The following is an 18,040-nucleotide window of genomic DNA, read 5'->3' on the forward strand; positions in this document are numbered from 1 at the left end:
AACAAAGCAAACTGAAGCCAAAGAAACCAAAGGGAACGAAAACAAAATGTATGGAAAAACGAGGGAAGAAGATGAAACAGAGCGGGAGAGGAGAGAGAAAGAGGAGGAGGATGAAAGGGAAATAGAAAGCGAAGAATGAGTGAAGGATGAATGAAGGAAAAGCGGATAAGGTGGAGGAGGATACGTATTCGCGAGGAGAGGAGATACGCGTGGGCGAGTGTGAGGCCGCGTCGCGCGAGTCACCGCTCGGTTGCCCAGGACGTCCCGTCGTCCGTCATCCTGTCCGCCCGCCCGTATATTTCGCGGTCTGCTGACACACCGGCGAACGAGCGTACGCACACGCTCGCGGAACACGAAGCGTGCACACGCTTCGGCTCCGTTCCGCCAATCACCGGCGGACGCAAGCCAAGCCGCGCGATTTTTGCCCCATTCGAAGTGTCACATCCGGGCAAGGGCGTATTGTAATTTACTCGCTCATTCTTTCACCTTGTCGTTAAATCACCGGCCCATTACCGGCTCGTTTTAATTGCTCGCGAGAGATCCCCGCTAAGTTACGAGACGTGCCAATAGCTATCGACAAGGGTGAACATTTCTAAGAGGACTCGCGTCTTGAAAGGATCTAGGGATTGCACATATATATATATATATATATATTGCAGACGATAGGGTTGATTCTTTTAATATCATACAAGTTCAATTTACTTGGTTTGTTTATCAGAATAATTACTTAATATTTATTAAAACAAGATGGTATTTATTTATTAAAATAAAAATTATTTAATAAAAATTGATTATATTGAAACGATAAAGAAAGAATATTTATTAATATATTTTTAATACAATTTATTGTTGTCACCTTTTTTGATTTTATTAAAATTTCTAGAAGAATTCGCGTCTTAAAAGGATTTAGAGATTGCACATATATATATATATTGCAGACGAAAGGGTTGATTCTTTTAATATCATACAAGTTCAATTTACTTGGTTTGTTTATCAGAATAATTACTTAATATTTATTAAACCAAGATGGTATTTATTTATTAAAATAAGAATTATTTAATGAAAACTGATTATATTAAAATGATAAGGAAAGAATATTTATTAATATATTTTTAATACAATTTATTGTTGCGTTACCTCTTTTGATTTTATAATTTTTATTAAAATTTCTAAGAGGACTCGCGTCTTGAAAGGATTTGGGGATTACACATATATATATATTGCAGACGAAAGAGTTGATTCTTTTAATATCACACAATTTCAATTTACTTGGTTTGTTTATCAGAATAATTACTTAATATTAAAACAAGATTTTATTTATTTATTAAAATAAAAATTATTTAATAAAAATTGATTATATTGAAACGATAAAGAAAGAATATTTATTAATATATTTTTAATACAATTTATTGTTAAGTCACCTCTTTTGATTTTATTAAAATTTCTAGAAGAATTCGCGTCTTAAAAGGATTTAGGGATTGCATATATATATATATATATATATATATATATATATATATATATATATATATATATTGCAGACGAAAGGGTTGATTCTTTTAATATCATACAATTTCAATTTACTTGGTTTGTTTATCAGAATAATTACTTAATGTTTATTAAAACAAGATGGTATTTATTTATTAAAATAAGAATTATTTAATGAAAACTGATTATATTAAAACGATAAGGAAAGAATATTTATTAATATATTTTTAATACAATTTATTGCTGCGTTACTTCTTTTGATTTTATTAAAATTTCTAGAAGAATTCGCGTCTTAAAAGGATTTAGGAATTACATATATATATATATATATATATTGCAGATGAAAGGATTGATTCTTTCAATATATCACACAAGTCACTTGGTTCATTAACTTGGTTTGTTTATCAGAATAATTACTTAATATTTATTAAAACAAGACGGTATTTATTCATTAAAATAAAAATTTATTTACTAAAATAAGAATTATTTAATGAAAACTGATTATTATTAAAACGATAAGAAAAGAATATTTATTAATATATTTTTAATACAATTTATTATTGCGTTACCTCTTTTGATTTTCTAATTTTTATTAAAATTTCTAAGAGGTAGATTATTATATCTACAAATATTATTATCCACGTATTCTAAGAGCGTAGTCTTCAAACGTGATTAAACATACTTCAGCAATATTGCTCTTGATATATTTATTATATCATTATGTTTGAAAAAAAGAAGAAATTGTAGTAGAAGGTAGTTGGAAAATTGCTAAAGTCTCTGGAAATCATAGTCATCTCCTAGAAAGCTGCTCTTCTCGCTTACCACCTCGACGAATTATCATACATCGTAAGTTACACGTTAGTTAATTCGGAGTTTTGAACCACCTTCTTATCGCAAGTTAATTGCTTGTCGATTTCAGTGGTTTTTCGGTAAATTCGAAATTTCAAACAATTGCGAAAGATCAATCGAGTTGAAGCGGACGATCACTCCGTTTATCTGCCGATTATCGAAATATAAATCAACGATACTATTCGCACGTGGCCTCTGGTTCAACTGCTAAACGATACACGCCTGCGGAATTGCGGGTGGCCACCTTCTGCGTGCGCATCCGCCGATCGTATATCGGCAAGTACAACTTCGTTCAGCCGGCTATGGAGACGTTATACCCGGTACCCCTTGCGCAAGAGCATGTACCGCTTGTTGCTTATTTATTTATCCGCGGGACGACGCGTAAAACGAAAACGGGTACGGGGTATAATCGGTCGATGGCTTTATGAATTCGTTCGCGTAATATTAAAGGCGTTGCCATGTGTTTGCGCCCGTGTACGTGTAATTACGCGTGTTTGCTCTTGCGTTGTGTCGTTCGCAAGCAGCTGTTACAGAATTGGCGTGTAGCTTGGCTATTTTTCTTTGCTTACGAGTAAAACGACGGATTTTTTTTTATTAAACATGCATAATGAAAAATATTGCGAAATTCTATCAAAATAATGTACGATATCCTTTCGATACTGTCATACGTGATAAAAAATATGTATATTATTTGTTATGTATTATACGTTATACATGTTCTTTATACATGTTGTAAAGTTATATTTCATTATTACATATTGTATATTATACATATTATACATATTATAATATTATTATAATATATCATAATCATATTATAAATTTAATATTACTCATATTATCCATGATAAAAAATATGTATATTATTTAGTATGCATTATATGTTATACATGTTCTTTATACATGTTGTAAAATTATATTTCATTATTACATATTATATATTATACATATTATTCATATTATAATATATCATAATCATATTATAAATTTAATATTACTCATATTATACATGATAAAGAATATGCATATTATTTATTATGCATTATATGTTATACATGTTCTATATACGTGTTGTAAAATTATATTTCATTATATTTCATATTATATATTATACATATTATTCATATTATAATATTATTATAATATATCATAATCATATTATAAATTTAATATTATTCGTATTATACATGATAAAAAATATGTATATTATTTATAATGCATTATATGCTATACATGTTCTTTATACATGTTGTAAAATTATATTTCATTATTACATATTGTATATTATACATATTATACATATTATAATATTATTATAATATATCATAATCATATTATAAATTTAATATTACTCATATTATACATGATAAAAAATATGTATATTATTTATTATGCATTATATGTTATACATGTTCTTTATACATGTAAAATTATATTTCATTATTACACATTATATATTATACATATTATTCATATTATAATATTATTATAATATATCATAATCATATTATAAATTTAATATTACTCATATTATACATGATAAAAGATATGTATATTATTTAGTATGCATTATATGTTATACATGTTTTTTATACATGTAAAATTATATTTCATTATTACATATTATATATTATACATATTTCTTTCTTACATTTTTCATCATGTGTGAAAATATTCTAAAATAGGATTATACACCTTTGGACAGAAATTTGTAATTTTGCTAGATTTTTAAAGGTTACAATGTTACAATCAAAATATATCTTTTACATTTTTCATCGTGTACAAAAGTATTTTAAAACAGAAATTATAGAATATACACATTCTTTCATAGAAATTTATAATTTCGTTAGACTTTTAAACGATTAATACCCATACAAAATATTCGTTTCTCTTACATTTTTCATCGTGCATGAAAGTGTTTTTAAACACAAAGGAAATCATATACATTTTTTGATAGGAATTCTTAATTTCATTAAGCTGTCACAAGGTTACCTAACAAAATAAAAATTCCGTGCGCTTTTAAACGGCAATTATTGGATTTCGTCGAAGCGAATCTAACAAAGACAGGTTTTAAACAAACGATCATAAAGACGCAAGACGATTAGAACAATTAAATAACACGTTTGTTGCAACACCTTGCCATCGCAATCTGTCAAATATGCTAAACAACAATCAGTTTTGCGTCGCAGAGATCTCACGCAGAAACGAGAGGAAAGAAGAAAAAATAAAATGGGAAATATTACGTGCCGAGAGATGAAACAAAGCAACGTTCGCGTGAACTTTGATATATGATGAGCAGCACATATTTTAAGCATTGAAACATGAAAATAATTACAGCATCGGCACACACGGCTATCGTTTCTCGCAATCTGATATCTAAAGTTCAAATCGACGCCTGAATAGAAATTACTCATGCAGCCACTCGTTGGAAAGGTTTAATCAAGATTCGTCCGTGTATCGACGAGAATCACGCTGATGAGATTAACACGTTAATAGTTGTGCGCTTTTTCCTCTTTTAATTATTATGATTTTCATTTGTCTGCGTGCGCTGAAAATTTTCGTCGAATTAATGTTATGATTTATTTGTTTAAATTAATTAATTTAAATAATTAAATTTTACTTTTTTAATATTGTAGTTATAAAAGGATATTTCAAAGACTCGTTTTAATGCTTTCGTATCATTTAGAATCTGCAATTTTAGGAGGTTTCAAGAAGCTGAAGTATTTATTGTGATAAATTATTCGTTTGGTTATTTCTGATCAGTATGAATTTCAGTTTCACCCGAAACCTCAAGGAACATAAATTTATTCTTTTGTAAGATTTGCTTTACAAGTGTAGTGGAGTATTCGCGAACTGCTAAATTCAATGTACAAACGAGACTTGAGGCGTGAATGATGTTCAAAAGATTCGCATGATTTAAATTACCAGCGCGATCTAAAGTGTCAACCTGTTTCAAACCGTCCATTGTTCATCGCATTATACACTATATATAGCACTGTACACTGATTGTCGTGTAATTTAAAATCGTTGATATTTATTATAAAAATTGTTTATATTTGAATTGTTATAATTTGATAAAAAAAGAATTGGTTTAAAAAAATTTCTTCTCCCAATTTTCGGTGTCGTTTCTTTAACAAGAGACTCATTTTGTCACTATAACAAGAATTCAATTCGGGAAACGTCAAAGAAGTTACATAGTTCTTGTTATTTTCTGTTTTTTTTTAATGTCATATTAAAAATATTATAAGCCAGCGAAAATTGGGAGAAACCAGTAAACTAAATCATACAACGATCAGAGATCATTTTAAAGAATCAAATCTTTATTTTCACATTGTAAAAACATTGAAACGTTATTTTCATAGTTGAATCCTTTGTTACGAGACAATGACACCCTAACAGTTGATTACGACTTTTTAAATGAAATTATTACAAGAAGATATTATTAATTATTGTTAATACGTCTTCATAGTGTGAAATGATTTGTGCAAAGTTTGTGGAAAGTTTTTTTCTATATAACAGCTCTGAAAAAACGAGTGACATGGGGTGTGTTAACTTTAGTATAATTACGAACAATGACGAAGATGAGAAAATTTTAGAGAACGCGAGAAAATGAATTCTTACATTAATTGATTAATTAATAACATCAATGAATAATTATGCTTTCTAGAACAAATGTTTTCTATTTATTTAATACAAATGGTCAAAAGTGGCCATTTTTCAACGTCATTTTTAAATCACGTCTATATGAATTAATCAATAAACATCCACTACTTTGCTTGTTTTTTTTTTTTTTTTTATTTACTTGCTATGATACGGTGAAAAGTGTCGATCAAGTGAAGAGTTTCAACATTGTTTTAACTCCCTGCGCTGGCAACTGGTTGCGCGGACCATAACGAGTGACCAAAACCTATACAATTCGTCGCTTTCATTTCCTTTCGAACTCGTCGGTACGATATCATCTGGCTCGAAATGATTGTGAAGTAATAAATTTATTATTCGTTTTGCCTGGGTTACATTTAAATATATACTTGAAACTGAGCAAATGCTGCAGTTTGGGACGTGCCAGCGCAACAGATTAAATGGTCAATCAATTCAGAAAATTTCGTTGCAAGATTCTTACATTCAACAACACGTGCTATACCTCAAGTATCGCACGAAAATATCCAAGAAACAAAGTAGCTCAAAGATCATTCCAATTAATAGGCCCGAGTCTCTCGTCCACCTCTGTAGATCGCGTTGCCAGGTCAAGCAGCCCGGCGGTCACGGGTACGATAGTGACACCGGTATCGCGAGGGAGGAGTAACCCAATCGTCTTTTCTTCGAGGCGCGCGTGTAAAAGATATCCAGGCGAAGGAAAGTGAACGAGAGGGTGTAAACGAGGAGAAAGAAATCCCGACGAGGAAGAAGAAATTCCGCAGGGACGTGTTATCGACGCTCTGCCAACCCCTTAAATCAGCGAAGGTTGGTGAGCGAAGGGGGTGAAAGCAGAAGAAGAAGAAGAAGAAGAAGAAGAAGAAGAGGCGAAGGGCAGATCCACCTTTCCCTTTCTCTCGCTCTTCGACGTTCTTTTTCCTCGGCCTTTTCTTTTTCTCTTCTCTTCTCTTCCCTTCTCTTCTCTTCTTTTCCTTTTTCCCTCTCCCGAGTTCGTGACGAAGAGAGGACATGCGCATGCAGATCACGTTGGTCGTAGCCAGGTGATAGCGTATCTGTGGGCGGCGCGTGCGTGTGGTCCTTCTATGTCCCCTTTAACTTCCATCCTTACCTCCGGTCTCTTCCACCATGCTCGAGGGAAAAGAGAGAACTCTCCGGGGTCCCACTCTCGTCCCATCGCATTCTCGCTCTCTCGCTTCGCCTCGTGCCTGGCTCCTCTCTCCTCGATCCTACCGGTTTATACCTCCCTTCGCTTTTAAATGAGGAAATGACAGACTTAATATGCGATTTAATGCGCGTCTCTACCTGACGATACGCTTTCCGCTCCTCGACGACGGTTCTGATTTATTTCCTCTTCCCTCTTTCCAAATCGGTGACGGTGGAACCAACGCGGAACGCAAATGAATAATTGATAATAAAAACTCAGAATCGACGAAATCTGACGTAGTCGTTCGATTTTTTTTTTTTTTTAAATAATAGAAATAATACTTACAAATCGCCGAGAAATGATTCGTAGACGATCCAATCTGGATTATTTATATTTTGGTGAATTAATTTTTTGAATTTGTTAATTGAAATTATTCAGTTATTTTCAATGGTAGTAGTTCGTTTTCTCTCTTTTATTTTTTAATGAGCTCTAACCATGTAATAGCTAATTCTAATTTATATAAAAATTAGCACAACTGCAATTAAAAGCAATTGAAGTTAATGCAAGCAATATTTTAATGAATCAACTGCATTTTCTTTTTTTAAACGAAACTATAGTAACAGTTCGATTATACGAATTTATATTTTAACATGTAGTATAATATAAAATATATGTAATATGTATGTAGTATCCTAATATATATTAAATATATATATATATATATATATTGAAAATGTTAAGTTGTAGTATATAATACTATAATATATAATATATAGTATATATAGTATATATAGTTTATAATATAGTTTATAATATTATAATATTATAATATATATCACGTGAATGTTTTATACAGAGTGTCCCATTTTAATCTTTCCACGCAATTATCTTCGCATCTGTTCATTGTTCGAAGAAGTGTTTAAATAAAATTTGTTCTGTTTCGATGGGGACATTTTACGATTCGTCTAGGTGGTGGCGTTTCCGGTATCTCAAGATCACTTCCATCCATTGATCAATATGCTACGCAGCTATTCTTTTAAAAAAAAGATATTAATCTGTTTATATTGAGCTGTTTATATATATAAAAAGCTTATGTTATATATAAAATATATATATTATATAATATATATTATATATATATAAAGCTTTATATATAAAAAGTTATTAGTTTGAGTGATATTCTAAATCGAAGTTTATAAAACAATTTGTATCGCACGAAAGGCAGTATGAATACAAGAATATACATCTATCATACATCTATCATAGATTTTACAAAATTAAAGTTAAAATATCTCCTAACCTAAGCTAATAATTTTTCAACATGCATAGGTAACATTTTTACAGATTGTATGATTCCATTAAAAAAAAAAAAAAAAAAGAAATAGAGACAATCTTGAGATCTGGTGGGACACTTTTTACAATAAAACGAATACTTTTGAAGATAACAGCGCAGCAAAATTAAAACGCAACATCCTCTATAAAATACTCGATATTTCATATAAATTAGAATTCAATATTAACAAAAATCCGCTTCTGTCCCACTTCTACCTGTGATTTTTCATTCATGTTGCAAAAATTCACGTTTAATACTGTTTGTTAAAGTGACACATTGTCAATCAGCAAGAATACGATCACGACTAATCGATCGCACAAATCAGAATATCTTGGCTGACACAAACGAAGCTCACGTGAGCTAAATCTGCTTGCAAAGAGACGAAGCAGCCAGGAATCAGGATCGTCAACGAGCACAACGAAATCTGGATCGTGTGGTATCGAATGGTACCTGGATTATATCCCGGCGAATTAATTTCGCCACACTAGCTGTCAAGAAATTATGTAAATTCGCTTTACAAGGCTGAGACACGAGGTTTCACTCGTCCCTTTCCCTTCACCTTCTCTCTCCCTCTCTCTCCTTTTGTCTCTTTCCTTTTTCTTCATTTTTGATCCGGATCGGAATTCCTCGAGTTTCCAGGTTCGAGAACGAACTCTCTAGCCTGTTCGGAGAGCGGCCTGTTGGAAGAAGTGGAAGCCGACCGGTCGTACGAGATTCTCCTTATCGACGCGAGCTGTCCCGCGTTCGGGCCCGTTCCCCGGGCACCAAAATAGCGTGCTCGGGGCCCACCTCGTGCCTCTCCGGCACCTACCTTCGAAAAAGAAACGTAACCCTAGACGTATCGCGGTGTCATGTCCCCGCGCACCTGGCGGCCTCGTTCTTTGTAACACGATACACGCGTTTCTTCTTCTTCTTCTTCTTCTTCTTCTTCTTCGTCGTCGTCGTTGTCTTCGCTGCTGCTTCTTCTTCTTCTTCTTCAACTTCTATCTTGTAGCGATATGCCCTTATTCTTCAACACGAATTCTTCGGAGCTGTTCGCCTAATACTCGAGCTCGAAACGATCGAGTATCGAGAGAATCTTCTTGGCTTTGCAATCAAGAATTAGTCGAATCGAGTGTGACACTATTTTTGATGTGATTATGATACGAAATTCGATTAACAAAAATTCAACGAGTCTTGATTTATGTGATTTTGACCTCTTGCTTGTTTGGAATGACGTTCCACGCATGTCGAGAATTTTTTCTCCTAAAATTGCAATATTTCCTCAGTTTTAAGTATATTTATGTATAACCCAGGCAAAACAAATAAAATAATTATATATATATATATATATTATATAACAATTTAATATTGTTTATAATAAGGATATGTATATATTATATAAATTTGCTACTTTTCAATAATTTCTATCCAGTGATATCATATTGGCGAGTTCAAAAGAAAAAGAAAGCGACGAATTATTGTATACGGGTTTGGTCACTCGTCATGGTCCGCAATCAGTTGCCAGCGCAAGTGGTTAATTAATAAGAACCAACCAGTCATTCTAAACATATGCGTTGACGGATTGTCTACAAGATAGTTGACTCCGAAACTATGGGCAAAAACAAATCATAGGCTGGTTAATAAAAGAGTTAACCCTCAAATAATTTAGTTCTTCTTCGTCGTTCTCTTTGCTCTTCTTTCTGCAACTTCTACTTCGAATTATATCTTATTATACCGTAATTAAATGCTACTCTTCTTTTAAATATCATACATATCTACTTGTGATATGAGCATAGTCGGTGACTGCTGCAAAATACTTCGTTTCGCACGTACAACTTGATATTTCATAGTGTATTTCAGTTGTATGCCAAAGAGTTTGCATATCTTGAAAATTTTAATTGCAATTCGATGAAATAGTGAATTAAATGCAAAATTCGATCAAAAGCAAATAGTTGGGTTAAACATGTTGCTGAAATCTTGGATATTTTTAATTTAATTTTAATACATTGACTACTTAATTTTATTTTAATTTTGCTCTTTCTGATTATTTAATTTTACATTCTCTGAGATCTTTTATCAAGCATCAAACAATAGCTATTGTTATGTTATGTCCGTAGTAAATTAAAATGAAATTTCAGAAGACGTGATATTCCATTAACACCAAAATAGTGTAAACACTTATAACAATCAGTGTTAGATTACTGAAATTTTCTATTTTACAGTCTCCTTTCTTTTGCTAGAGATTATCGACAAACTCAATGATCAAATTAAAAATTCCAAAATTATCTTGGCTGACATCAGCTATAAATAGTGATCATCAATTATTTAGTCAACCAAATCAAACCAATTCAAATTAAATTCAAACATCTGGATTCATGAGCCATTTAAAAATCCTGGAAATAAATTCTTATCTTCAAGGAGAGGGACTGGCCGAGAGGATATCGACGACAACGACAACAGTTTAAAAAATAATATAATAAAAGTTTATTTTACACGTACAAACGAAACACAACATGGGCACGTAGGTACACAGTGTGAGAAAAAAAAAAAAATACGAGGGCGACCCTCTTGTATGTCCTACTCCGAGCTACCTATACATATAATACGTCGTGCGTAACATAATTACAAATCTAACGATCATGAATCCGTGAATAACATCCTGATATGCAGTTATAATTATACCCTACGTATATTAACAACTACGAAATACATACGCAGCTAAGTACACGTTTAAAAAATCAAGGACAGTAACGAGTCTCGCGTATATTTCATTTATGTGATAACAACCACCTATCAAATCGTATTCTATCACGAATGACACGTTCGAGACAAATTTAAGCGACATCGCCGATAGAGTGGAACATTTGTATTTCGTCGCGATCAAGCATATCGATCGAGTAATTCTTAATCGTAAAATTGATCGAGAATGAAATTTTAATTGGGAAATTGCAAAATTTTCAGAGTCCCGTGACTCTGTTAAGAGTTAACTCGTGGAAACGAGTTGTAGAAGGAAAGAATCAGTATGATAGAATTTTCAATGAAGAAACTTCGTGTTTCGTTATTACAATTTTTAATCTTAATTCATTCGAGTCGCGAATCGAGTAATTCGTTAGGCAGGAGTTCATTGATTCTCGTCCGTGATTCATAACTCTTTGCAGGTTTTTATACTTTTGTAACAAATATCAAATTTTCTCCTTCGACTTCCCAGAGGGTTATTTGAAACCAAATTTTTGTCGTTTTTCTTTCTCAAACTTTGTGAATTTGAATCACGACACTTTTTGTAGAATTATTGATTACAACGACACTGTGGAGTTGCCGGCAATCTTATCGAATTTCAACTGTAAATAGATATTAGAATTCCTAACATGTACCGCAATTTACAAGAAAATACGAGTTTTGAGTACTTTAGTCAGTATCTTTATGAGAAATATTTAGAACAAATTTGCACAGTCGTTTTAAAATAAAATCAATTACATTCTTTATTCGTTGTTACTTGAAAGTCACACCTTATTTGCATAGGTTTTCTATTTTCAAATCATTCTTAACCTCTCGCGCTGGAACGACGTCCCAAAATTGCAACATATTCTCAGTTTTAAGTCTAATTAAACGTAACACAGACAAAACAAACGAGCAAGTATATTACTTCTCAATAATTTCTATCCAGATGACGTCACACCGACGAGTTCGAAAGGAAACGAAAGCGACGAATTATTGTACACGTATTTTGGTCGCTCGTTACGGTCCGCGCGACCAGTTGCCAGCGCAATGGGCAGTGGTTAAGAATGACGGAGAATTCTACGAAAGAAATCGAATAATCAAATTTACCTGATGCTCAGATTTGCCCGCGAGACGCCGCAGCGTCGTCTACGCTCGGGGAAAAAAAAAGACGAAAACAGCGTCGTTCATTCGGACCGAATCCTAAATGGCTAAAGAGGTTCGAGGAGTCGCGCGATAAGACTCTGGTCCAAGTGACTCTGAAATCGATCGGATGAGCGAAACGAACCCACCTGAACAATTTCTCTCTCTCTCTCTCTCTCTCTCTCACTCTCGTGCGAGAACAAATTTCTATCGCTATCGGTCGACAGTATCACTAGGACGTCTCCTGTAGAACGACGGCCCCGGTGCCTGGCAGCGGCGGCGGCGACGTCGATACCCCCAAATTGTGCGTCAACGAGTGCCTCCTGAGGTCGCAGTTCCTGCGGAACACCTTGCCGCAGGAGGCGCAGTGGTATGGCTTGATGTCCGTGTGCGTGAGAAGGTGGGTCTTCAGGTTGCTCCTCTGGTTGAAACTCCTGGCACAAACGGGACACTTGTGCGGCGACTCCTCCATGTGGAGGATCTTGTGCACCGCGAGCGTCCTGCTCTGGCAGAATCCCTTGCCGCATTCCGCGCATTTGAACGGCTTCTCCTTGCTGTGGATGTACCTGGAACATCGACATCCACCCGGTGGTGATTCGAAACGATTGGCGAGCTCTCGATGACAGACGCGCGCTCCGCCGGAGAGGTTGGAATGGGTCGGTAATGGGATTAGAGGGATTTAGGGGGATTAATGATTGTCGGAGCCAGCGGAGCGTGGAAATTTTCGTTTGGCTTTTTTCAGGCGAATGAGCGCTCCGGTGAAAGTGGTTAGGTTTGTTATTGGTTTAGGTGCGTCAGAGAATGGTGAGGGTGATGTTTGGGAATTCACACACGGATGAGAGATGATGTCTGGCCTGGTTGGAGAGTAATGGCTGTTTTGTGTTAATTTTAAGGGATTTTAAGTATATTGGTAACTGTTTGGTAACACGGGTAGTAAGTAATTTTGTGGCACGCGTAAATGGTCATTAATACTGATACTGATTGAAGTAATTGAAGTGACCGGTTCTTCGTAATTTTTCATACAAATGTGCAACAAATGCGTTCTGCCAGACCTAAATGATTTTTCGAAAATACTTTAATACAAATTTTGCTTTCTTATCGTTGATGATATTAACTCTGGAACAATTAAAATGTTATTACATTATTTGTTGTTGCTTACTTTGAGATGAATTTAATATTTTGTAATATATACGACAGCATTAATATCATTGATTTCTAATTGAAATTATGCGAACACTGAGAAAATTAATAATCACATGATATTATATAATATTATAATACTTGAATTTATAATATTAACTACGTAATATCATGTATATATAATAATTTGATTCTATTTCATCTCTAATTTCTCTCGCAGAAAAGTAAAATACAAATTGAGTTTTCATATGAACTCTACACTTTTATCTATGATATTTGAGAGTTAAGGGATATTTCTTCCCCTGAAAAATAAATTCGAACAGATTCCCTTGCAATTAGTTTTAAAGCTTACGGCTGATTATTGGCGTATACTGTTTACAACAGAATGTCGAATCAAACAGAAACGCGGAAAAAGTAAACGATCTGAAACGAGCTAAAACTGACTTCCATCTATCTCGATCGATCACCAAATTGCTTCCCTCCGTTTCGATAAAATCACCGTGCGTCGTCTTTCTCACAAAACAAAAGAAAAAGAAGATGACCTACCATACAATATAACAGTATAAAAAAAGAAGAAGAAGACACGCAATGCCTGAATCCAATTATCGATTGATGTCGTCGTTGATTGATGATGAAGATACGAAAAGCCTGATAAATTGTCACGAGTTGATCAACGTAATTAATACACCACCGCGGCGTTATTCCGGCCGTCATAATTATACCGTTCGGCCGTATCATTTCGTCGTGTTTAGACGGCGCGGGAAGATTGCAATCAATTTGAAGCGCGCGCGCGAACACCCTACGGGGTTTGAAAGCGCGTTTCACGAGGTGGCGTGATTGGTATGGCTACTTTTGCCCGTGAACACTTCCCACAACCGCCAACGAGCATACACAATGGCAGCTTTGTCTTCCGTGTCTCTTCCGCGATGAAGTTCCCCTGGCCAAACGAATTTTTTCACTAGGGCATTAGCATCTCTGAATGGCGGCAAATTGAGTTCGATTATCATCGTCCACTTCAATTCGCCAACAATCGCAATTAACACGGCTTCAGATTGGTGAAAATTTCAACGTTTCTCTCACGCGAAAACATTGTTTTTAATTTATTGTTGTGTGTCGTGTAAGATGAAGTATTCTGAGGGACCTGGATGGATTTTGGAAAATTGTGCTAGAAAGAGAAAATGACAGAATTCTATTGTGTTATTTTGCTGTGTGAATAGTTTGTAAATGCGTACGAAAGAGAGTTTCGGAAATTAATCACATTGTTGTGCGCCTAGATACTGATCGATTGACACTACGAACTACTATTGATTCTTTTTACATTTGATGTAATATTAGGTCTTTACTATATATAAGTAATATATATGTATATATATTTATATTTAGTAATATAGATATATATATATATATATATATTTATTTAATAATAATATAATAATATATAATAATTTAATAATTTATATAACAATATATGTATATTTATGTATTACGATGTATGGAGAGTAAATTAAATGTAATTTAATGAAGAATTGTTGCAGCTTTTGAAGAAATAAAAATGCAGAATACGCTGTAATAGGTAGATTATGTGATAACTCAATTCAAAGAATGCAATTTTACATTACACATGGTGTAATTAAAAATTGTAAATTAAGCATGCATCGTATTAATAATAAAAAAAAGCCTTGACATTTATATCGTATATAGAAATAATAACAATCACAATAACATTATGACGAACAGAATTTCGTTGTTCTGGACTTTCCTCTCGATTTGAATTGTAGAATCATCCTAAATCCAATTTGACCATTGCTTATATTATATACGAATATTGTATGATATTATGCAAGTACATATGTAATATAAAATACAATTAAATACATGATATTACGTTAAGGGAAAAAATTCGTTTAGATCAACGATATCCCTGTTTTATATTCCTAAATTTATCAAATACATTTATCTAGATTGAATTCACGTGACTTCGAAAATGTCCAAAAGAAATCCAAATTTCTAATAAAAAGGAAGATGTGCCAACACTTTTTTTACTATAAACTTTTGATCAATAAATGCTAGTAAAAAAAAAAAGAAAGGACCTAACCTAGCAAAAAATTCTCACAAAAGAAAGAACCTGGTTAGTAAGAAAGTCGAAAAAGAAAAAAACTTTAAAATGGCTGATGAGGAACAATGTCCAAAAAAGTGAGAGAATCATCAACCACTTGCGCTGGCAACTTGATTCGCGGACCATAACGAGTGACCAAAACCAAGTATACAATAATTCGTCGCTTTCTTTTTAATCTCGTCGGTATGATATCACTGGATATAACAAATTACTAAGAAGCAATAAATTTATTATTCGTTTTGCCTGGGTACTATTTCAATATATTTAAAATTGAGAAAATATTGGAATTTTGGGCCATAATATATAAAATAGGGTAATATTTCTGGGTAATATTTAAATATACAAAATATAATATATAAAATAACATACAATAATATATAAAATAGGGTAATACTCTGGGTGATATTTCAGTATACTTAAAATTGAGAAAATATTGGACTTTTGGGCCAAGTATTCTGGCACGTGATTCCAGCGCAAGAGGTTGAAAGAAAATCCAAGATGCTGGATGCTAAACGGCACACTGATGAAATTCGAAGCAAAATCTTGCAAAAGTGTCACAGACACGCGCCTACGTACCAACGTGCCATTCTCCGACTTACCTGTGATCCCTCAGGTGATCCTGCCGTCGGAAAGCCTTTCCGCAAATGTCGCACGAGTACGGCCGCTCGTCGGTGTGCGTTCTCTCGTGTATCAGCAGATTGTAGCTCTTGGTGAACTGCCGACTGCAGAACTTGCAGATGAATTGCTTCTTCGGTCTGGCGACCCTGCATGTCCGTGGTATGCTCGTCTCGGCCGCAGAGGTGGACGTGGCTTGTAGCGGCGACGAGGAGGTCAACGACGACGACGGAGACGAGGAGCAGGCTGACGACGACGAAGCGAACGACGAGACGGCTATCTGCGACGACTGCGGTGCCGCGGCGACGCCAGTCGAACTCGAATTCGCGCGATTCCCTTCCGATATCCGTCGCAGCAGCGCCTCGTGATTGCTCGACGACGACGTGCCAACGGAAGTGTCCCTCAACAGCGCTTCCTGCTCCTCGAGCAGAGCCAGATCATCGTCCGGATCGCCGATGAAGTCCAACCGGGCGTCCTCCTCGTCGTCGGTGGACTGCAGCAGTCGTTCGGCACCTAGCTGATCGTTCTTCGACGGTGTGGCAGCGGTGAACGCGGCCTCCACGTTAACCGGTGAACACCTGTGATTAGCGAGCCCCGAGGCAGAGGATTGGCCGACACCAGGCGCGGCGCTGCTTGCATGAAGACGATGAAGAGTCAGATAGGTCTCCAGTGCCTGAAGATTGAGGGCCGCGGCGGCGGCATGACCGGGCGGAAGTAGAGCGACCCTTTGGAGGGCGGCGAGGAGAGCTCCTTGGAGTCCAAGTGCCACGCTTTGTAACGTGAGATTCGGCAGTCCGGTTTCTGTCACGCTAACTGCGGCGTCTCGGTGCTGCTCGGTGCTGGCGGATATGGAAGAGGAGGAAGAGGAGGACGACAGGACCGTTACGATCCCTCGGTCCTGCTCCTGGTCCTGGTGCTGATGTTGCTGCTGCTGCTGTTGCTGCTGCTGTTGCATCCTTCCCCGTCGCTAGAATCGTCACGGGTCAGGTCGAGCAACTGCCGACGTGTTGCCGACAGCATTGGCGAGGGTGAAGGATTTGATCCGACGATTTTCCTTGGTGACAGGGCGGGGGAGGGGGGGGGGGGTGTCAGGTTCGATCGTTGGTTCACTAGCCGACGACGACTCGAGTTGCAAACCTCATGCCGGTTCGGCGATTTCACGGCTGGATTTCGCGTGCGATCGTCGAGGGATGCTCGCGGCGAACGTGGAGAAATGTAGAAACGACAACGAGGAGAAACGCGCGCGATGCTGGCGGTGCGAAGGCGCCCCGACGACTGCTCCTGCCTCTTGCTGCTGGGCACTGCTCGTGGAGACACCTGGTGGCAGGTATCCGAGGCGAGTTGGGACCGTCAGCGAGGAACGGGGCCTCGGATTCTGGAGAGAGAGCCCCACAGCTGGCCCGCAATTGCTGCTCGCCGTTTCGGTGTAAACGGCGTCGTTCGTAATCTCGCGTGCACACGCGTGACTGCGTGCGCGCCTACGTCGTCGACACAGGGACATCATCGCCACGACCACCCCCTCGAGTCGTCGTTACCATATCGTTTTTCTGTGCTAATGGGGAATTACTACAGTGTATCGTGTTTTAAATTTCTATCAACGTTGCAACGAGACCAGTAGATTTACGTTTTTTCCCAGCTAACTTCCCAACACGGACCACATAGATTAACGTTGATAATGTAATATAATATTAGATATGAAAATAAGTAACCTCGAGAAATTTTATTGAGAACGATACGCTAGTTTCGTAAACTTTAATTGAAGCGTCGCGTGCATTTTTTTTCATTAATTCCCTTAAAAATTCCCAGAACTGGAAGAGAAAGAAACAACCCAGGTCTTGATAAGTAGTGTTTCTTGACACTT

At 35.8% G+C, this 18,040-nt stretch overlaps 1 protein-coding gene across 1 annotated transcript; it reads right to left on the minus strand.

Moving 5' to 3' along the window:
* Positions 1-10,917: 10,917 nt before the first annotated feature.
* On the minus strand, positions 10,918-17,671 carry LOC122530050 (protein sister of odd and bowel-like). Its single transcript, XM_043656686.1, has 2 exons — positions 16,164-17,671; positions 10,918-12,874 (listed from the first exon to the last, which is right to left on the minus strand). Exons 1-2 carry the CDS (start codon positions 17,132-17,134, stop codon positions 12,541-12,543), a joined length of 1,305 nt encoding a protein of 434 aa, XP_043512621.1. The 5' UTR covers positions 17,135-17,671; the 3' UTR covers positions 10,918-12,540.
* Positions 17,672-18,040: the final 369 nt, after the last annotated feature.

Source organism: Frieseomelitta varia, unplaced genomic scaffold (assembly GCF_011392965.1).
Source record: "Frieseomelitta varia isolate USP_RPSP 00005682 unplaced genomic scaffold, Fvar_1.2 scaffold_324, whole genome shotgun sequence".
In the NCBI taxonomy this organism is placed as follows: domain Eukaryota; kingdom Metazoa; phylum Arthropoda; class Insecta; order Hymenoptera; family Apidae; genus Frieseomelitta; species Frieseomelitta varia.